Below are 24642 nucleotides of genomic sequence, written 5' to 3' on the forward strand. Positions count from 1 at the left end.
AATGAATTGTTTACCTGATCGACAGCGTTATTATAAACAAGATACTTTTTTAGACGGTTTTGTTACTCACTGGTGATTTGCCAACAACGTTGAAGATGTATTTACAAGCTGGTAATGTAAACCTTGACTCATCTCTTTAATGAGACTGATCATTTGGTGCTTTTGTTTTGGTTCGTCGCAAAAGACGGAATTGTTGCCCACCAATTGATCTATTTTTGAAGAATTTCATCGTAATTGTATTTTTTGTTAGATATTTGTATTGAATTTATTGCTGTTATCGTTTTAATTGATTAATAAAGGTTTAGAAATGAATGTAACCAAATATAGCAGTGATGCTGTATGCAACTTGGACGTATTTTTTATTTAATGCATTAACATAGAAAATTATTATAGGATTGGAAAGGAACATTGTATATAAATATCAATGATGATTTATAATATGAAAATAACCAACATCTCATGAATATAATTTATTATTGAAGACCTTAAGGATTTCCAATACGTCATATTGTCAGTAATTTACATTTAGATTCTTAAGTACACACATCAGACAGATTTTTGCATAACCTTAGAACTTTTCTCCGAAGTTAGGACGACGTGCCCGACGGCGAAGATCTTCGGGAAGAGATCGGCGACCTCTTGGGAGACCTACTGTTTTCGCCGTCAGGAGATACCGAAGGCGAAGCTCCGTTCGGGCCTTTGCCCGTTGTCTTCAAGCGAACTTTGGTGTCTAGATGCCTAAACCTGTAAAAAAAAGGTTGTTAAAGCTGTGATTGGTTAATTGACAAGCAAGTCCTTCTCCAGTTCATCTGGAGAAGGGATCACTTACATTATCTATCAAACCAGTCTTCTTCCCTTCTTAATTTATTAATTAGAATTAGAATTAAATTCTTTACCTAATTGGCAAGTCGCTAGAAGAACCGTCTTCGGCAATTCCTTGAAATAAGAAAGCCAAAGGCCAACTGATCCAAGAAGAACTTCTGAAACAAGAACTTTATTAGTATTCAAATTAATACTAATCATTAAAATCTACCAAAAATTTCGTGGAAGCTAAATAATGATTATGTTTTTCATAAAATGATTATACTTTAAAAATTTGTCAATTATGTAATGGATATAAAATAAATATATCTACAGCTCATTATAAATACCAAGTTTTTGTGAAATGTTAGTGCGATTTATTGAATAGAATTCCTCACATTATTAATCAGCACCATAATCACCAGGACCAGACGAAATAACCAACGAGCTTCTAAAACACGGAGGACAAAGTATAAACCTAGAGATGACAAAACTAATATTGCACTGCAAGATACTAGACTAATAAACTAACAACTTTATTAGATGAACAACAAGGATTCACATCCGGAAGATCCTCCGTAGACGCCGTATTTGTACTAAGACAAATCACATAAAACGCCATTGAGTACAAAAAACCAGCATATCTATGTTTTATAGAAATGACAAAGTTTTATGACAAGGTTTTATACAAACCATCGAAAACATCTAGTTACATAATAGAATACAGGCAAAGATAAATGGAAAACTAACACAGTGTATACCAGTACAAAGCGGAGTCAGACAGGGTGACTCGTTAAGCCCACTTCTCTTTAATATAATAATGAACGAAATAATACAAGCAGTACGTAAAGGTCATGGTTACAGAATTAGGAACAAAGGTATCCAAATATTATGTTATGCAAACGACGCCGCACTAATCGCCGAGACAGAAGACGAGCTCCAAAGATTAACACACATCTTCATTATAACAGCCAAGAATTACAATATGATAATATCAGCAGAAAAAACCAAATGTATGACAACATCTAAATACCCACTACGATGTAAAATCGAAATTGATGGAAAAATAATAAAATAGGAAGCATGATTTAGATATCTGGGAATAGATATAACTAGTTACGGAGATGTTGAAGAAGAAGTACGACAACAAAGCTTAAAAGCAATTAAAGCAGCGGAATCTCTTAATGACACAATATGGAAGAACAAACACCTAAGACAAGACACAAAAACAAGAATCTATAAAGCAGCAATTATACCTATATTAACATACACGGCTGAGACAAGACCTGAAACATCTAAAACAAGACGACTACTAGAAACAACAGTGATGAAAATACTTAGACGAATATCAGGGAAAAGTCTGTTGGATAGGGAGAGAAGCGAAAACATAAGAAGAGCATGCATGGAACAAACACATTAGTAGAATGGCAGAGGATAGGATAGTACGAATAGCACGAGATAAGTCACCAAATGGACGAAGAAGTATTGACAGACCAAAAAAAGGTGCGATAATTTACACAACTTAGATGGCTAATATTGAAGAAGAAACATGCTTTAAAGCCTACATACAAGAAGGAAGAAGAAGACGACATTATTAATCTATATATATATATATATATATATATATATATATATATATATATATATATATATATATATATGTGTCTATTATGTCTAGATCGATTTCCATTTCTCTCCGAATATCTTCGTTTCTCACCCTATCAAGTCTAGTGAGCTGGCAACATCGTCTCCAGTAGTTCATTTCCATGGCCTTAATTTTTGATTTGTTTCTTTGGTTTATTTTCCAGAGTTCGGCGCCGTACAGCCCAATACTTTCTATTATTGTTTTATAGATTCTTCTTTTATTTTCTTTTGTTATTTTTTTATTCCATAATAGTCCGTGTAGCTGTCTGGTGGCTGATCTTGCTTGGCCAATCCTGGAGTGTATTTCTTCGCTTATTATTAATCTTATATCGTAAATAAATTAAGCAAGAAAAATATGGAAACAAACCATCTGAATTACCGCAATTAATATAAATGAACCAGAACTGAAGAAACGAACTAATGAAACTAAAAAAATAGCATAAATCCTTAGAAAGATGGAACAGTGAACAAGCTTTAACCCGCGATCACTAACCATGTTAGAAAAATTCTAATAAATTTTTAGTTTTCCTCATAACTTTTTTTTCGGAAAATCGACAACAGCGCACTTTCATGAATTCCTCATAACTTTTTTTTCGGAAAATCGACAACAGCGCACTTTCATGAATGCTTTGTTCACCATCATCAGCGTGTGTGTGCCATCAGCGAAAAGCAATTATTAAGATGGTACGTAGAGATTGATATTGAACCAGAAATTAAACAGATGTCAGATTCAGAGGGCAGTGTTCAAAAGGAAACTGAGTATATGAGTGAAATTGAAGCTCAAAGTGTAACTGAAGAAACGAGTGGAGTTCAAGTTCAAATTTTTCCGCCACCTAATGTAAGTACAAGCTTAAACTACTGAACCAATTAACCGAGAGTTCTGGAAAAAGATAATTACTATTTTAATGGGAATAAGCCACAATTAAAGGTTAAAGTTCGTTTAGTGACGTTTCAATTTGCACTTCGGAAATCGTTAAAAAAAAAGATAAAAAAACTATGTGGTTAATACATAGAATTTTACTGTCCAAAGACAAGACTTGTCATAAAAATATAATTACGAATTTGCCTGGTGTCAAAAATGTTGCCAAAAAGTGCAAAACTGTGGTAGAACGTTGGAAACTTTTTTTTTTTTTTTTCGGGTGAAACTATTTCCTATGTTGTCGACTGCACAAACCAAAACCTTGAGAAAATGCGACGGTCCTATCAAAAATGCCATAACTGTCCACCTACAGATTTTACAAAAATTAGTGCCTTCATAGGATTTCTGTATCTTGCCGGTGGGAAAAAGGCTCAGCATCTGAATACCAAAGAGCTGCGGTATACTGATGGAACTGCACCTGCTTTTTTTCTGTTACTATGTCGAAAATGCGCTTTCATACACTTTCATACAGCTCCAATTCAAGAAATATTCGAAGGCTTTGTGCAAAAATAAAAATAATACTACACAATTGGAGAATACACAATTGATAAAATGCTTGATGGATTTCGTGGTAAGTGTAAATTTAAGCAATACATAGCCAATAATTCTGAAGAATACGGGATCCAAATACACGCATTGGTAGATGCTAGAATGTTTTATGTTGCAAATATGGAAATTTACGGAGGGATGCAACCAAATGGACCATTTCAATTTCCAAATGACGCCAAAAGTGTAGTAAAAAGACTAATATCCCAAATAGATAATTCAGGAAGAAATATTACCATGGATAATTACTAAATGTCAGTTGATCTTGCGAATGATCTATTTCTAAATCATAAATAAACTGAAAAATAAGTCTCGAAAAATAAATAGTTCAATGTTCTTATTTGGAGATAATAAAAATAAAAACAACTACTGCCTCTTAGTGTCCTATGTTCCTAAGTAAAATAAGAACGTTTTGATGTTATCAACCTTCCACGATGTTGATTCTATAGATCCACATTCTGGAGAACAGCATAAACCTGTTATAATATTCTATAAAATCACAAAAGCAGGGATTGACGTTGTAGATCGTCTAAAACCAGAATATTCAGTAACCAGACTAAACAACCCATAGCCGTTTACAATATTTTGCTGTCTTCTGAATATTACAGTCAGATTATTTTTAAAAGTAATATCGAAAATGTGACATGTCGAAGGGCCTATATTACCGATCTAGCAAAAAACCTTGCTTACCTCATTTGATTCGACGAGCGTCCATACCCCAAATAAAATCTAACAGGTCAGTGATCTTCTACATATGGAAAGGTCAGTGACCGCGAGTTAAAAATTGCTAAAAACTCTAATTCAACAGTTAAGAATATGAACACTTATTCGGACAAGTTGGGTCCAAAGGGCCCGAGACGCTACATAGTTTATCATAAATTCATAAAAAATACAGAACAGAAAGACGGTTTAGATTTAATTTCAATGCAGAGTATCTGCCCTCCACTTATAGGTATCATTAGAGCGTCTTATGCAGAGGCACAGAATCGAAATTAAATCTCTCCCTCCATAGTAGAATAATTATAAAAATAATTCTCTACAGATGTTACAACGCCATCTAATAACAACATTAGAAATCCTAAGATTTGCTATTTGGCCAATCTAAATTCAAATTTTTGCCACTGCGCTTTCTACAAATTGCAAAGGAGACAGATTCTTAGTGAATTAATTTCTAGTAGTGAATTGAAGATAGTTCCTTATCTTCCACATACTAAATGATTTGTTAAGTAATATCTAAATACTTCCGCGCTAAAGCGTTGTTATGTGGGGGCAACAAGCTAGTTGGAATCAAACGTCATTAAATCTGTTACCAGCAATTCTACGAATCTTCAGAACAATTTGCTATTATAGTAGGTCCACATAATTTGCTCAAGTTAGGTTTTCATTCCTCAAAAAGATGGGTAGATTACATAAGAGCAGTGGCAGGCAAACAGTGGATTAGATTGGCGCAAGACAGAGAAAGATGGAAGCAATTGGGAGAGACCTACATTCAGGAGTGGATGGAAAATAGTCGATAAAGAGAGGTTTCCATTTATGAAAAATGATACAATTATATTATGTCTCAACATTCCACGGTATACGTTTAATTTTTGTAAACAATGAGTTCGCAATTCAAAAAAACGATGTAGATTTTCACGATACCAATATCGTACGCGGGATGAATTGTGACGATTTAGACACAACTGAAGTAAAATTATAGATAAAAATAACACAGCGTATTGAAATAACAACTCATATTAGACAAGGAGACTGGTTAAACCTTCTAACAATGAGAGGAAGTCATAAAATAAGTAAAAACAAACCATACTAAAAAACAACTCTACCTACGTACAAATTTTTCTAGACTACACAACTGTAAAAAATACGAACCACGATTAAAATACTAGCCAATTTACATTCTACTTTATTTCTTTATGCTAAAATTTAAGCCTCAGATTCTACGCAGAATAAAGTTTTTATGTTTTCTGGTTTACCTTTTTAGAGAATGTATTTTCATGGGACGCGACCTGCAATTTTATACCCTATTATAACTTTTAAATAAAATAAACAATAAAAATATAATATATTGTTATGCTTTAAATTTATTAAAATCTAAGAAAAAATTAAATTTACCGATCGGTAAATTCGTTTTACACAATAGATAGGAATGGTAAATTTATAAGATTCTAATATTTGAATGGGTAATGGCTTTTCTAATTTAGTAGAAAGTAGGCAGATAGGAAAATAGATATTTGTACGATAATATATGATAACAATAGAGGATTTCTCATAAACGATTAATGTTAATAGCCCAAAGATTGCAATTTTAGAATCTAAGGTTTAGGCCTTTTGTGTACAAAGACATTGGACAAAGAATTAGAAAGATTTGTGGTCAGGGATAAGTATACAATAACCTAAGTAGTATTAGCTGTATTATTTCTAGAAACTTGGAAACAAAGAAAAGATCTTATTTATGTAAAATTTGGAAATACCAAGTTATATGATATCATAATAGCATTGAGCTTGTGTTTGACAAATCACATAATTTGACTGATCGAAAGAGATAGCGTGATATATAGTATGTGTGTGTCTGATTGGTGAAAAAGAGAAGAGCTATTGAAGTGAAGGGAGTCATGTTTTGCTCGGAGAAAAGAAGATTATTTGTCAATTATTATGAGTTCTTGTCAAATAATAATTGTGAAAGGTGTTTTGTATATGTAGAACGAGCCACAAGGATTGGTAGCAGTGAACAACGAAAGAACATCCTGTAATAAACAAACAGGTGTATAGTATAGTTGGTACTAGTCGATTAAGTGAAAATCCTTTCGACTAGAAAGAAATTGGATTCCTGTGAGATAGGAGTTTGGTCCAGGAGATTTTGAAGAGACTGTTGCGGCGATAGTGTATGCGAGAGACGTTGACAAGCAGAGTGATAGCATGCGTGTGTAGACTAACTGAGTGTACGAGCAAAAGATGTGCAGATCGCAGTCGTAAGAAGAAAAGGAGCCAGTAGAGAATTCTTGGAAAGAAAAGGTTAGTTTGCCATATAATCAACAAAGACTTGCAACCACGATCATAACTAGATCACAATTAATTCGGTTTTTAATAATTTATTCTAATTACTATTTAAATGAGAATAAGCCACAATTAAAGGTTAAAGTACGTTTATTGACGTTTCAATTTCCACTTCGAAAATCGTTCACAAAATACAAACATTAGTTTCAGGACAATATTTTATTCAGTGATATTATTTCAGAATAAATATAATCTTAATTGAGATATAAAACAATTAAAAGAAGTAATATTTCTTGAAAGAAAATTCTTTGTCTTGATTTAATTTAACAAAGAAAACACAGAGAAGAGATCTTTTATTTGAATACAAGTCCAAACAATTATTGATAATTTGTATAGGAATGTTAATGAATTTGTAATGTTAATTATACGGATTAGCGCATATGATATATGATTTTGATTAATTGTAAAATTGTCTGACTTTGATAATTTTTTTTTATTCTTTTTTAATAAATTATTTAACAGTTTAGTATCACAAAATTATTTGGTTTAATTTAGTTTCCTATTGGTCATCCTTTCCTCAAAGGCAGCTGTTTAAAGAATACTTTGAAGCCACTTATTATAATTAACGATAAAAGGAGCCCTGAGGTCAAAGTTTAATTAAAATTAATTTATTTGTTTTGCAAAATTAAGCCTAAGGCATATTAAATCAATTAAACATTGCAAATCATTAATAATTATATATATTATTAATATCTTTCTTGTCATTATTCCCTTTCTTCTGCTATTGTTCTTAAGATACCCCTTCTTCTAAACTTTTATCGATGCTCAATCTTCAGAGATACTATTCACCTTTCCGATTTCTCATGTTTTCTTTTCAGACGTTGTAAATTTTCTTCACAAATATCCAATGATTAAATGATTAAAATCTCTGTGCTATTGGAGCACATTTTTACCCTAAATTAATAGATAGAAACTTACGAGGGAGGTTGAATGGTGATATTTCCGTCGGGCGACATAGGCGAGTCTGCAGTTTCTGTCAAATGCCTTCTCGTGGACGGCAGTGACTTCGCTATCGACGGATTGTATATTTTCGGATCGCTGACCATCCGTACGAAGAAGCTGCGTTTGTGGGCCAAAGTTTCTTTCTTCTTTCTCTCCAAGAGGTCGAAAACTTCGTCCTGTAATTCCTAAAGAACAATAAAATATTTAAAAAATGAACATAACCATATAATATTTAATATTTTTGTTTCCTAAAGTGAATTATATGTTAAAATTATCGTAAAACATTATTTTATTTTTATATGGATTTTTAGTCGAAAAATTCCAACGAGATTTGACTGACCAGAGAGACAATTGAGCCAGTGCTGGCTGGATTAGTCTAGAGATAGTTTGGGTACTAGTACCATGACAAAATAAAATTTTGTCATCCGCAGAGAGGGTATATTTTAATGGAGCAATAGTCATTTATGGCGAAGGTGACGAGTGTTGTAATAATATCACCGTTTCCTTACGTAAACATTCATCAAATTTATATTTTGGAGACGACGTTTAATAAGAAAAACATGTTGCCTTTAGTTTATTTTGGCCTGTTCTCCCAAGTACCTGAGCAGCCTTCTGTCATAAGAATATGGTAAAGATAACACTTGTAGAAACCCCTATTGATCAATTATTATCCTATTATCTACGCGATAAATCATTTATTAGTATTTTCATCACTCAATTTGATTTTTGAACTTTGAATCCTATTACTGTTTTTGTTAATATCCGTGATGAAATCTTATTTTATTAACCAACATAAACGAATATCCGAGAGTTAAAAGACTGGACTTTACTGTTTAATTAACACCTGTGGTGTCATTTTCATTGTCTGGGAATTTGCATGTACTAGACAATTTAATACCAGTTTCTCAATATGGAGTTTCTGCTAATGGATTATTGATTCATAAGAAATAGTTGCATCCTATTTCGATGAATTAATTATTCATAAAATTAATTCATTATTGACATTAATTTATTAGGAAGTAGGCAACGAAAGGTGTAAATATATATATATGGACGCAGAGGAAACCATAGAAAAGGTACCAAAGCAAAATATACCTACCAGTATATACTTAATGAAATGGCAACGATGTAATATCTTATAGGTCTTATACCGATAGAGATGGAGTATATTCTAATTATCGCTAAATGTAATAATAAGGATGTGGCGCACCCAGGGGGGTTTAGGGGTTAACCCCCCTCCCAGGGCATATAAAGTAAAAAATATATAAAGAATAGTAGGAAAATGTAACTTGTCTTTCACACATAATACAAAAAATCCAAAACGCTAATTGAATAATTAAATTACCACCTTAAATACACAATAATTAATAATATTTTTCATTTTATTTAGATATAGATACCTAATATTAGGCTTATGACAAAAGTAGACAGAACGAGTCCTACAGGACTCTGTATCTGCGGCGGCCTTGTGGACTATCACGGGTTGTGTTCCTCTGCATGTGTTAGCAGAAGAAAAGAGACATCTCTATGAGAAAAGAGAGCATTTGACAACAGCTATAAAAAAAAGAAGAAAGAAAAGATCAATGGAAAGATGGCAAGAAAAGTGGAACAACAAGGAAGATGTTGCCCAGTGGACCAAGATGCTGATCCCGAGTCTAAGGGACTGGGTAGATTGTCTATTTTAGGGCGTATCTTCATAGGTTCAGAAAGACAGATACAGATAAATGCCTATACTGCGAATATTCCGACATTGTTACTCACACAATTCTGGAGTGTAATAGATGTACAGTGAAGAGAAACAGAATGTATAAAGAAATAGGTATGAACCCTGTGACTGTAAGAGAGATGATCGTGAAGATGTCGGGAAGTACGGAGGGATGGAATAGAGAAACACCAACCGGGCTAACGATAGAGATAAGATCTAATTACTATTTTAATAGGAATAAGCCGCAATCGAAGGCTAAAATAAGTTTATTGACGTTTGAATCTTTGATCTTTGATCTTGCACTGATAACTTGTTTATACTCCAACAATTAATAGAAAAAAGAATAGCTGTTTGCCAGTTCCTTGTCCCCTTCAGAATGATGGGTTCGGTTTTCTCTGCCGTAAGTTTCAGTCCGTGCTGCGTCATCCACTTCTTTACGATGCGGCCTGCGTTCTGAACTCGGTATTTGAGATCTGGCTTATCCTGGGCCACTACCAGTACAGCGAGGTCATCCGCGAATGCGAAGAGGGTTGTATCCTCTCCGTATTCACAGTGCATAACCCCGTCATATGCCAGGTTTCATAGCGTCGGGCCCAAGACAGATCCCTGGGGTACACCGGCCGTAAGTCCACGATCCACGTTTTCCACCATAATCCTTCTCTCGGACAGATACTCCGCCACCACATTCATCAGGTAACCAGGACATTCTCTCTCCTCCATTGCCTTCATTACCTCGTTCCACTGCAGTGTATTGAATGCATTCTTAACATCAAACAATAGCAAGGCCGCCCAGCGATGTTCATCCCCCTCTGTTGCGCAATGTTTTGAGTACACTCATGATTGCGTCAATCGTGAGTGTCAAAAACCAAATTGTCTCCGAGATAAACCACCTGACCTCTCAATCATGTCGTCTATGCGTAATCGCAGCATCCTTTCATACAGCTTACTGATGCATGAAAGGAGACAGATGGGGCGATACTTTTCCCTAGCCTTGGGGAGCAGTATTAACCTCGATGTCCTCCAAGGCTCAGGAAAAGTTTGTGCTTCCAGCAGTGCATTCATGTGTTCCAGAAGCCACGCAGGCTCCGGCCGTCCTAGACCCTTCACCGCCTCAGGTGGTATCTGATCTAGTCCGGGGGACCTACTCGTCTTGAGTGAACTTAATGCCTCGACAACTTCACCCATGGTAAAGGGTACAGCCCGCTCAGCTCCTTCATCCCTCCATACACCATGCCATCTGTTGTCCGGAAAGAGCTCTCGTGTTACCTCAAGCTTCTTGTCCATAGGCATTTCGTAAGGAGGATACGCATAGAACTTCTTCATGATGATCTTGTATCCCTGACCCCAGATGTCCTCATCCAGCTTTTCACACAGCTCTTTCCAGTGCTTTCTTTTTTCTGTACGGATTTTCCTATACAGTTCCCTTGTGCGGTACTCCTCTTCGATCTCCTCGATAACCTCAGGGCTGATTCCTGCTCTGCCTCTTGCTCTTGTTAACCTTCTTCCCATTACTATACATTCATTTCTTAGTGCCTCTATGTCCGCATTCCACCAGTATGGCATCCTGTTGACATCTTGGCGACCAATTTTGCTTCCTTCCATCGCTTCTTTAATGACTCTCTCCAGGCTTTCCACCGTCGGTGATTGATCCTGAATTATGCTCATTCTCCATTTAATCAGCTCCTCGTATACTTTCCAGTCATTCTCGTCGCCGCATCTGCCCCCCGACGTTCCAGACGGACGGACGGTGTTAGTAGTCCCCATTTCGGTTATGGAGAACTCGTTATACTGATGTTCAGTTCCGGTGTAGTCTGGCAAAACCTTCCAGCCTCTTGCTTTCGCCGCTATTCCTTGTGTCGCCATGGTCACGTCGATGTACGTACCTGTACCTCTTCTAACAAACGTAGGCTCCAGACCTGTGTTCAGAACCACTAAGTCGACACTGGTTTATGACATTATTTTGGGAATTATCAGCTGCGTTATAAGAACTGTGTTGTCAATAACTTTCAAACTAAGTATATCATTAATTCCTACAATAGTTTGCTGACTTTTTAGTGGACCCTTATATCTCCGAACATGTATATTGTCCTACTGAAATAGGTGCGAAATATCGCATCTTTTTGGCATATAACAAATAAATGTGAAAGTTTACAAATATAAGTCCACAATAAAAGGAAATACCAACAACATGTAATGATGATATTCCGTATACACCTAAAAATCATTTAGTATCATTCTGCATATTCCATAGAAACCAGAAATTGTTGTTGTTAATTTGTCTGTTCATTAGCAAGTACAATAGATATATTTTTTCATTTTTCACCAATACTTTATCATTTTTTTACTTACTCGCTATAGTGAAAATTTGTTTATGGGTAATTTTTTACATACGTATATAGTTTCCCATATTGTATATGACTTCATGCTTAAAATAAAGACCAGATTCTCAACACCATGTGGGAAGTAACTGTCACCGTAAAACAACAATCATCTACTCGTTGGTTACATAAAAAAAGTGTAAAATCCTCAAACAATGAGAATTTCATAGTTTACAAGGAAATACGACGACACCATCAGGTTTATTTTTGTTTCGAAGATTATGTTAAGTTAGGTGGAAGTATTTATTTTGAAAATGAGCGAGAACTACGCCGCGAAAGTCCAAAAGTCCACACATTAATGGGAAAATACGATGGATCAAAAAATAGTTACATAATAGATATATATATATATATATATATATATATATATATATATATATATATATATATATATATATATATAAGAATAAGAAAAATTTTTTCATTCCTTTTATTAAGAGATATGTAGATGATTTAGTTTTGGCACTTCCTAAACACAAAATTCATGAAACAGTCAACATTTTCAACAGTCATAATCAACATATACAATTCACAGTTGAGGAAGAGGTAGATAATTCTCTACCATTCCTTGACATGAGAATTGTAAGAAATACAGACAATATGTTGAAAACCAGATGGTTCAGAAAACCCATATGTAGTAATAGATTTATAAGCTATTACTCTCACCATCCAAATAAGATGAAAATGAACCTTATAACAGGATTAAAAGAACGTGTTTTAAAACTTTCTCATCCAGATTATCTACAGGAAGATCTTCAGTTATTAAAAAATATTCTAATTGAAAACTCTTATCCTCCAGATATGCTACATAGGATGCTTTTTTCTAATATTGGTAATATAAATAATTTAACACCATTTTTTGCTCAATCTCAAAACATTGTATCTAACAATCAGAACATCTATTATCATTCACTACCTTTTATACCATCATTAACACCTAAATTAATACAAACACTAAAGGTTATTGACAATATAAAAATAGCAACAAAGAACATCAAAACTATTTCATCTTTATATTCTAAAACTAAATATCCTATAGACAAATTTGAAAAAACGAATTTAGTATACAGCATTAGTTGTACTCAGTGTGAGGCTGAATATGTTGGTGAGACCGGAAGAAATCTTTCAAATCGCATTATTTCTCACAAAAGTGATTGCAGAATTAAAAAACCATCTTGTGCTTTGGCAGAACATGTAATCGATAAAGACCATATTATGGATTTTGATAACATTAAAATTTTATGTAATGAAAGTAATAAATTTAAAAGGACTTTTTTAGAAATGGTTTGTATTAGCAAAAATGATAAGAGTTTAAACAAAAGATCTGAAATTCAAAATTTAAGCAAAATTTATAATTATATTCTTTCTTTATGATTTATATATAAAACTTGTAAAATGTCATATTTAATTCTCCATATATCTATCACATTCTTTCAGACATCTGTCAAGGGTGAATAAATCTTCTTCTTTTTGTTACTAAACAAAAAAGAATGTTTAAACGAAGTTTTACTTTTGGCAATATAATTGTCAAAAATAAAAATTTTATGTTGGCATTTATGACATTGAGGCTATTTGTAATTGGTTGCTATTTGAACTTATTTATAAATTCAATTATTCTTATATTAAAAAAAATGTTTTCAAAATTATAAAATTTTTCAGAGAAACATTTATTAGATAAAAGCATTTTTGTATTAAATATTTTGAACATGTAAGCAGTGATTTTTACTTACCAAACTAATTTTTATTTGGTAAGTTAACAAAAATTGTTTTTTCTTTTTAGTTCAACCTTGTAAGTATTTTGTCTTTTTTAGCTCTTGATAATAATTGTAAACACAATTGAAAGCTCGAGAATAAAAAAATAGTTAACCAATAGCCCTATTATTGACTCCAACCCATCCAAAACAGTTATATATATATATATATATATATATATATATATATATATATATATATATATATATATATATATATATATATATATTTATAATGCCAGCTTTTCTTATGTAGATTATAAATCAATAAGAGCGAAATCTCTGAAAAGACAACCTGGATTTCCAGCTTTTTATGCGATCTATAAAAAAACTACAAGTTTTCTTAAACGCTAACAAAATGGTGAGGGATATAACTACATATTTAAAAAAAACGAATTCCCTCTGTACTAGTTGACAATAACAACAAAATTATTGTAAATGAGAACGAATTATACGAATGTAAATGAGAACGTATATACATCAGAGTTGTTTCAAGATGACAGAAATTATATTACCGAATCTTACCAAAATCGAATTCTATCTAATTAGCCTTCTTCGGTTCATCTTTGGACATAGGCCTCCCCAATCCTTTTCCATTCTTCTCTGTCTGTCGCTACAGTCATCCCCCTAGAGCCCACATGCTTCTTGATATCATCTGCCCATCTCATTTTGGGCCTTCCTCTGCTTCGTTTATATTCCCACGGTCTCCAACTTATAAGAATTTTGTTCCATCGGTCTTTTTTTTGTCTTATATTGTGTCCGGCAAATCTCCATTTCAATTTTGCAATTTCTTGTCTAACATCCCTTACTTTTGTTTTCTCTCTTATTCACTCTTTTCTCTTTTTATCCATTAGTCTTATGTGAAACATTTGTCTTTCCATTGCTCTTTGGATTGTTATGATTTTGTCCATGTTTGCTTTTGTAAATGTCCACGTTCGGGAACCATAAGTGAGAACAGGGAGTACGCATTGATTGTATACTTTGGTCTTAAGATGCTGTGGATATCTTTTGTTTTTAAGAATGTAGCTTAGTTTGCCAAATGCCGCCCATGCCAGTCTAACTCGTCTTTTTATCTCTGCTGTTTGGTTTTCCTTATATAGTTTTATAGTTTGACCCAGATATATATAATACTGAACTTGTTCTATTTCATCTTGTCCGATCCTCATTGTGATGTCTTCATCTTTATTTGTTGATTTTGGTCTTGCTGTAATTCATATTAAGGCCTCTCTTTCCAGCTTCTACGTCCAGTTCTTTCATCATTTCAAATAATTCTTCTTTTTTTTTTAAGAAAAAAAAAGAAAAAAAAGAAAAAAAAAAAGAAAAAAAAAGAAAAAAAAAACCAAAATTGTACTAACGGTTCAGAAATTATGAAATCAGAGGTAGAACATGCTTTAAAAAAATAAACTCAAACAAAACCAAATTTTTAGTCTTTAGTAAAGTAAGTCATATCTGTCATAAAGGACCAACCAGATCCAGACAGAGCAATAAAACGAAGAATAGCTTGAACTACTTTTATAAAAATGAAGATATTTTATTGCAATAATCATTTAAGTTTAAAAATAAGACAAAGAATGGTTAATTGCTATATTTGGTCTGTATTTTTGTATGGAGCAGAAGTGTGGACACTAAAAGTATCAAGTATGAAAAGAATTTTGAAACATTTTAAATGTGGATTCATATAGGGATGCTGAAGATACCTTGGACAGTAAGAATAACTAATAAGGAAGTACTAGAAGGGTCAAGAAAGATAAAGAATTGCTAAAGACTGCTAAACAACAAAAAATGTCTTATTTGGAACATGTAGTGAGGGGAAATCCATATAGAATACCACAACTGATCCTTAAGGGTAAAATAGAAGGCCCTAGAGATGTAGAGAGTAATCAGGTTTCTTGGTTAAAAACATTCGTGAATGGACTCAGATATCAAATGCGGGACATCATTCCATGTGACAACGTCGAATAACTCTTTTATGGCACGTAAAGAAGAAGATAAATAATTAAATTGGACTGCAAAGTAACCACTGTGTTGAATTCTCCCGATAAAACAATTGCGCTATTAAATAATACACTTACCCTTTCCTTTTCCGACGATTGAGACTCCAGTAATTCTTCCGCGAATTCTTTTATGACCTCCCAGGCATGATCTGTAAAAATAGAAAACGCACGAAATCAACATAACCTTTTCCAAGAAAATTTATTATATTTTTTGAAGTTATACTGCTATACGCGCGCTCCATGTTGGAAATTTGTATGGGAATGAATCTGTGAAATCATTACATATGTAAGATAATGAGTAAGAGAGAGACAGAAGATTTCTCTCTCTCTCTTCCCCTCTCAAATATAAAAATGTTCCTTTTGTATATACATATAATATTATATATATAATAAAATATTTATTAATATTATTATTTATGTGATATGTTTTGTATTATTTATTAAATGTTCATAATTATATTAATGTTTTGTATTTCAAAATAATAATCTCAATAAATCACTGTATGACTCAGAACTGTCAATTTTGAAATACGCTTGTGTCGTATCCTCGGTAGTATAGTAGTCAGTATCCCCGCCTGTCACGCGGGAGACCGGCGTTCGATTCGCAGTGGGGGAGGACTTTTTTATTAATATTATTACATGGTAAATTAAACATATGCGTAAGTAGAAAAGTTATGTATATTATTTTCATTTTTAAATACTTATGAAGATTGCATTTTAATTTGTATTGTATTATTATATTGAATTATGTTGCCCTGTATTGTAGTGTATTTTTTTATGTACATTATTGTCATTTTTAAATACTTAGGAATATTGCATTTTAATTTGTATTGCATTATTATATTAAATTATGTTGCAGTGTATTGTATTGTATTTTTATATTAATAACAAAATAAACAATGAATTTTACTGCAGAGTATATGTAAAAAAATTTTTGCATTCAACTCCTTTCATACATATATGAATATAAAAATATACATTTTCATCAAAATATTGATTCAATCCTTCATTTACTATACTCCTATTACAGGTCATATATTTTTAATTAATTGTTAGTAAGTTGTTATTAATTCTGTTTCTCTTTCTGCTATGTCTTACCTATAGCATTACATATGTAATGATTGTGATTTGTACTCCCAAATAAATTTGTAACTGCGAATGCGTGTATAGAAGTGTAACTTCCACCGGTAGTCCCACTGGACTGCCACACCCGTTTTTTTTATATAGCTTTTTATATTTCTGAAATTATTTAATTTAAATACTGTACCAAAAAAATTATTTGTCTAGTACAAATTGTTTTGTATCAATTGAACAAAAGTGTAAATCATATATAATTTTGAATCTAGCAGCTTATAAAAGAAATATGGACACAGAAATCCCTCCCCAGTGATTGTAATATTGAAATACTTTGCACTTTACACCAAAAAAGGAGATATCTTTAAATGCTTTAACCCCAGAGGAACTCCGCTTCTAAATGCAGCGTAAAAAATATTTTTCACAGTACTATGTCACCGTATGGTACCATATACAGAACGGATAGTAGGAAAATACCAGGCTGGTTTCAGATGCCGTAAATCGACAATTCATCTGATTACAACCCTGAAACAAATTTTGGAAAAAACACTGGAATATCGCATTGATACTCATCACTAGACTTCGGCAAATATGCATATTGCATATTTTGCATATTGTGCATATTTTATGCAAATATTTCATATTTTGGCATATTTGTATAAAAGTTTGCATAAAGTGCATAAAAGTTCAGATTTTTATACTGTATTTGAAAATTTTTAAACATACCAATTTATTTCAATTCTTGTATAAACTTTTGTAGTCATTTTAATCAAGAAATGATCTAAGTACGTAATCTCTACAGGTACAAAACATTTACAATTTCAAAGAAGATCAATTTAAGTAGCCCTCAACATTCTTAGAAAGTCTCGGTCACTGAGGCATTCAGTTATTGGATAATCGCTAAGGGTTCGTTCATTTGCATTTTATGATCTAATCCTCAAATCTATCTACAATTTATTGTACCTTAACAGCAGGTAAACGGCTAATAGTTTTGTTCCTAATGTAGGGATTTTCCAAAATCTCCCAGTTTATTGAATTAGGTACCTAAACATTTCTAATTTGATGCTCAGATTTGTTAATCATTTTTGTTTTGATATTCAATGCGTAAACACTCTTTGTGCGTAACAAAAAGGAAGATTGTGATTTTATAATGCCTAAAACAACCAGTGCTTCAACTTGGATTAAACCTTATAAAGAGCTGTCTATGGATATGGGAAAAATCTACTGTTCAGTCTGTGGCAAAATTGTAAGTATCTAATATTTTCTATTAAATATCTAATATTTCATACATACAGGGTGTTTCCAAATGACACTTACAACGTTTGACTGTAGATACTTCTCGAAAAATTGAACAAAACGATAGAGTTAATGAGTTAAACTTATTTACTTTTCGAGATACAGGGTGTTAAAATTAAAAAAAAATTAAATTCTTTTAGTTAATAACAACAATAACTTTAAAACCAATAAACGTATTTACTTGAAATTTAGTACTCGTAGGTTGTTTTTAAATGAAAAATAGCTTCCTTTAGTGAGAAAAAATTGTCCATGGTACAATACAATGGTGTGTATTTAGAAAAATTTTTCACCTTTACTTTTTTTTATGAAGTCAGCTATTCTAAAACACAATTATTTTTATTGTAATTGAATTAACAAAAAAAAAACTTTTGTTGAATTTTAAAATAAGTTATATGATGTACTAATGGTTAGTAACAAAAACTAATTTGTGGATTAATACTGCATTTAAAACACTTGGCGAGTGTTTTTTTTTCCAAACCAGTTATTTGATTAACCAAAAACACCTTGTATATTTTTATATTTTAAAGGTTGGGTTAAAATAAAGGTTTTTATTTTTATTTATAGATAGCATGTGAGAAGAAATTTCAGATAGACCAACATGTGAGAACTGCTTCACACATTGCAAAAAAAGGAAAAATAGGAGGAAAACATCAAACTTCAATGGCTAAATGTTTCTAATCTACTTCAAAAAAATTAGATGAGCAAGAAACTTTTAATGAAGACTTGTGTCGCGCATTAGTGTCTGCAAACATACCGCTTTCAAAATTAGCAAATGTAAATTTTAGTTCGTTTCTAAAAAAATATTGCAAACTTAATGTTCCAAGTGATCGGTCTCTAAGAAGAAATAATGTGAACGGGCTATACTCGTCGGTGTTAATTAATATTAAGGGAGAAATTGCAGATAATTATTTAGACGAAACCACTGATTCCTCAGGAAAGTATATTGCTCATTTATTGATTGGTGTTCTTAAAGAAGATACCTTACCAAAATCTCATCTTATTTCATGCCAGCAACTTGAGAAAACAAATGCTTTAACAATTTCGCGTTTTATACAAGAAACATTAGCAACTTTTTTTCTTCCGACAACTATTCCTTCTAATAAATGACTGCTTATTTTATCGGATGCTGCTCCTTATATGGTGAAAGCAGGACAAAATTTAAAAATATTTTTCCCAGATTTAATACATGTTACTTGTGTAGCGCATGGATTAAACAGAGTTGCAGAGGAAATACGAAAAAAGTTTCCTCTTGTAAATACCATGATATCCAGTGTCAGAAAAGTATTTCTTAAATCTCCTATAAGAATTCAACTTTATAAAGAAATGCTACCTAACATTCCTCTTCCACCACAACCTATTTTAACGCGATGGGGAACATGGTTAGAAGCAGCTAATTTTTATGCAGATCATTTTGTTAAAATAAAGAACATAATTGATACGTTAACAGATGAAAGTTCCCAATCTCTTTTGGATTCTAAACAAACTTTTCAGAGTAACTTGCTTCAACAAGAACTTTCATTTATAAAATCAAATTTTAGTTTTGTTCAAAAAACAATTACTCAGTTAGAATCACCAAAACTGTCATTGTTCGAAAATACAGCATTAATAAAAGAATTTGCGTCATGTTGTCGGAACGTTAGAGGTAATATTGGAAAAGATATTTTAAAAAAATTTGAAGCTACTATGGAAAAAAATAAAGGTTACCATATTCTTTCTGAAGTAGTCAGTGTTCTAGCTGGAAATATTTCGGAAACAATTAATTTAGAACCAAATGTTTTGGTTAGTTTGAAAAATGCTCCCGTTACATCAGTTGATGTTGAACGAAGTTTTTCCATATATAAATATATGTACTCAGACAGAAGCCACAAGTTTTTGTTAGAAAATTTTGAACACCACTTGGTCATTTATTGTTACCATAATTCTAAATAAGTTTATTCATACTTAAAAATGATATAGTTACTTAAAATAAATGTAAATCTTAATGAATAGTAGGAAATATTTAGTTATGTACACTTTTTTTTTAAATAAAATTGTTACTATTTTACGATTTTTTTATTTATTTGTATGCATATTTTGTAAAATATTTGCATATTTTCGGGTAAACACGTGCATATTTAGGCGCATATTTTCTACATTTTTATTTGCATATTTGCCGAAGTCTACTCATCACATATTGTAGCATTTTAAATCACCTTACCTTATGTATTAAAACACCGAAAAAGTATTTTTAATGGTTTTGCATCGCTGGAGTTGAGTTGATAATAAACACATTTTATTGTTTGTTTATATATCACAAATGCGTATTTCTTCGATATTCTTTGATCGAGAGCCACTTTAGGATATTTTGCGCGTCAAATAAACAGAAATATTTTGGGTTGTGCTTTGTTTATACCGAGTTGGCCGAATGAATGTTAAAGATAATTACATCACTCTCAGTGGAGTCGCTGTCAAAGGCAGTTGGTTTCGGTGTTGGTCTTAATTTTCGTCTAATTCGTAATGGATTTTCGTTTTTCGTCTTTTTTCATGGGAAAATGTGTAGTATTGTGGCAGTTAATTGTGCAGAAAGTGAAGTTAGGTGGGGTTTGGATTTCAAAGAGACAAGACGCGGAGTGGGTAGTCTGGAGAAACCGGCAAATTTGTTGTAAAAATGTGAGTTATACTCGAATGTAATGTGTCAGTTTTTGCAAGAGTAATCACTGTTTTGTTTCGTGCCGTCATTTGAGGGATTTGTATAACGGCGTTTCCAACAACTTTGAAGGATACCCACATGGTTCCATTGTGTTTGAGTTTTAAAGAAGCCAAGTTTCAAAATTTGCGTCCCAGTGCCCAGCTTCCAACCTCATTTTGTTTGTCCCAAGTCATTTCAGACTATCTTTGCAGTTTGGAGATGCATTTGTTTGTGTTGCAGTAAATCTTAGTCCAGTTCCAACCCCAGAAATTTTAAAGGAAAAAAATAACATTTAGTGAAATTCAAGTAACTTTTTTGTTGAACTTTTAAAGTAAAAATACACATTTTTCATCAATAATTGCTTTCATGACATGTTGAAAGTAATATAAGTGAAATAATAAATGTTAGGGAGTGGCTAAGCTGTCATATTAATTACTCTCAAAGTTTAAAATTTATTATTGACATATGCCAGTTAGCTTTATTATTTTGACATTTGGTACATACCCAACCATAAATTTAGATCTTATTTTGCTTTGGTTTTGTTTTTAAAAAGGTTTGTAACCTCGGAAACCTTTTTTGGATGGTGCTAGAAAGGTCCCCAATGGAGACACTGCGGACGGCAGCCAGATGGTTGGTGGAGAGCGAGTCGTGGGTTCGAAACTAGCTTTTGGAACCGGGAATGGGTCCAACGGACAAAATAAGTAAAGATAGGATAAGAGATATTAGAAAAGATACAGAAATAAACAAAAAGATGGATGGGTAAAATTACCAAAGATAAGATAAGATAGAGAACAGGGCGCCACTTAATTTTTTTGGGGTTTAAGGAGAAAATTAAGAAACCTTAGAAAAGAAAAGAAATAAAGAAAGATACTTTGGTTCTGAGACAAGGTTCCAAGAAAGTTCGTAAGAAAATATTGAATATAAAAATCAGTAGTTACTCTCAACTACAGGTGAAGACATGGATGAACTTAGATTCGCCCAGATGATTGAAAAACAATATGATAGAATACCATATTATTCGCCCAGATAAGTGGAGATACTAAGATAATGGTAACTTACAGTAATTCTTGATGAATGCTGCACTATTTCACTGAAGTTAATTTACTTTACTATAATACTTTACTTGTATCAAGCACTGAAGATAATTAAAATTAAAGGTACTCTATAACTAAATTTAATCTAATATAGTATTAGATTGAAAGAACTCAAATATAGAAGTGTATACACACTTAGAAAGAAATTGCACAGATAACGCGACACAGAGACGATAATGAGCAAAGCACCTTTACTCGACGAATGCCCACCGGGAAGTAACTTGGTTCCTCTAAAATTTTACCAAACTACCCAAGAAAAGGTGAGGGTATCTCTCCCCCAAAAATGATAGGCCAGCCTAGATGGGTTTCTAAGAAGGTAAAAAGATTCTAATGATCACCGAAACTAACGGTACCCTTCTAGCTAGGAACGTGATGAAATATAAAATCCCTTGCATTAGGTTATTATAGAAAAACATTTCTACGTGCCCCGACGATATCTAACAACTTTATCATAAAGGAACCCGGCCTTAGAGCTGGAAGGAATTACCCGAGGATTACGTAAACCGTCGTTTTTAAATAAGTAGGTAGATTGTTCCCCTTAATATTTCGGTAATTTTCAATAAACTTTCCTAATGGTCACCGACTAACCGCGCATATATTATTTGCAAATACGGCCATCGGCGTCTCAGCCACGGGGTAAAAGGATTAGAAATAATTTAATATATTAATTATAAAAAAAAAATGTTAGGTTAATCTCTATGCATAGTTCCATTTAAAAAGATATTTGTAATAATTTATTTCTACTACAAAATATCGCCTATTAACAATTGTAAATTCTTATAGTATCTCCAACTTGGATGCAGATCCCCAATGCAGATATAGGAAGGAACGCAACCAGATAACGAAATTGGCGAGACTAATATAACGAGAAAGAGGACTAATCTACCCCAGAATATGATACAACGCCGAATTACCGTCAATGATGATGATTATGATCAAAGATCAAAAAATAAAGAAGATGGTCAATTTGTTTAGCATATTTTTTAGTGTCAAGGTCTGTGAGGCTAGTATATTTGAAGATTTCAATTAATTGATAAAAATAGTCATTTTCGATAAGTAATGACTAGACTTCGGCAAATATGCAAATAAAAATGTAGAAAATATGCGCATAAATATGCACGTGTTTACCCGAAAATATGCAAATATTTTACAAAATATGGATACAAATAAATAAAAAAATCGTAAAATAGTAACAATTTTATTTAAAAAAAAAGTGTACATAACTAAATATTTCCTACTATTCATTAAGATTTACATTTATTTTAAGTAACTACATCATTTTTAAGTATGAATAAACTTATTTAGAATTATGGTAACAATAAATGACCAAGTGGTGTTCAAAATTTTCTAACAAAAACTTGTGGCTTCTGTCTGAGTACATATATTTATATATGGAAAAACTTCGTTCAACATCAACTGATGTAACGGGAGCATTTTTCAAACTAACCAAAACATTTGGTTCTAAATTAATTGTTTCCGAAATATTTCCAGCTAGAACACTGACTACTTCAGAAAGAATATGGTAACCTTTATTTTTTTCCATAGTAGCTTCAAATTTTTTTAAAATATCTTTTCCAATATTACCTCTAACGTTCCGACAACATGACGCAAATTCTTTTATTAATGCTGTACTTTCGAACAATGACAGTTTTGGTGATTCTAACTGAGTAATTGTTTTTTGAACAAAACTAAAATTTGATTTTATAAATGAAAGTTCTTGTTGAAGCAAGTTACTCTGAAAAGTTTGTTTAGAATCCAAAAGAGATTGGGAACTTTCATCTGTTAACGTATCAATTATGTTCTTTATTTTAACAAAATGATCTGCATAAAAATTAGCTGCTTCCAACCATGTTCCCCATCGCGTTAAAATAGGTTGTGGTGAAAGAGGAATGTTAGGTAGCATTTCTTTATAAAGTTGAATTCTTATAGGAGATTTAAGAAATACTGTTTTGACACTGGATATCATGGTATTTACAAGAGGAAACTTTTTTCGTATTTCCTCTGCAACTCTGTTTAATCCATGCGCTACACAAGTAACATGTATTAAATCTGGGAAAAATATTTTTAAATTTTGTCCTGCTTTCACCATATAAGGAGCAGCATCCGATAAAATAAGCAGTAATTTATTAGAAGGAATAGTTGTCGGAAGAAAAAAGTTGCTAATGTTTCTTGTATAAAACGCGAAATTGTTAAAGCATTTGTTTTCTCAAGTTGCTGGCATGAAATAAGATGAGATTTTGGTAAGGTATCTTCTTTAAGAACACCAATCAATAAATGAGCAATATACTTTCCTGAGGAATCAGTGGTTTCGTCTACAGATATGTAAAAATAATTATCTGCAATTTCTTCCTTAATATTAATTAACACCGACGAGTATAGCCCGTTCACATTATTTCTTCTTAGAGACCGATCACTTGGAACATTAAGTTTGCAATATTTTTTTAGAAACGAACTAAAATTTACATTTGCTAATTTTGAAAGCGGTATGTTTGCAGACACTAATACGCGACACAAGTCTTCATTAAAAGTTTCTTGCTCATCTAATTTTTTTGAAGTAGATTGGAAACATTTAGCCATTGAAGTTTGATGTTTTCCTCCTATTTTTCCTTTTTTTGCAATGTGTGAAGCAGTTCTCACATGTTGGTCTATCTGAAATTTCTTCTCACATGCTATCTATAAATAAAAATAAAAACCTTTATTTTAACCCAACCTTTAAAATATAAAAATATACAAGGTGTTTTTGGTTAATCAAATAACTGGTTTGGAAAAAAAACAC

General features: G+C 32.3%; 1 protein-coding gene across 3 annotated transcripts in view; it reads right to left on the reverse strand.

The window, feature by feature from the left end:
- Window positions 1–455: 455 nt before the first annotated feature.
- The window catches only part of Tdc2 (Tyrosine decarboxylase 2), a 48362-nt gene continuing 24175 nt past the window's right edge, over window positions 456–24642 (reverse strand). For 2 of the 3 annotated variants that reach the window (XM_072531368.1, XM_072531369.1), the window contains exons 9-12: window positions 15813–15883; window positions 7883–8091; window positions 897–980; window positions 456–744 (exon numbers count right to left, since the gene is read on the reverse strand). In XM_072531368.1, the coding sequence (XP_072387469.1) occupies window positions 588–744; window positions 897–980; window positions 7883–8091; window positions 15813–15883 (521 nt within the window). In that variant the 3' untranslated portion in view covers window positions 456–587. The remainder of the gene's footprint in view (window positions 745–896; window positions 981–7882; window positions 8092–15812; window positions 15884–24642) is intronic. The other variant, XM_072531370.1, reaches the window with a different exon arrangement.

Source organism: Diabrotica undecimpunctata, chromosome 5, assembly GCF_040954645.1.
Source record: "Diabrotica undecimpunctata isolate CICGRU chromosome 5, icDiaUnde3, whole genome shotgun sequence".
In the NCBI taxonomy this organism is placed as follows: domain Eukaryota; kingdom Metazoa; phylum Arthropoda; class Insecta; order Coleoptera; family Chrysomelidae; genus Diabrotica; species Diabrotica undecimpunctata.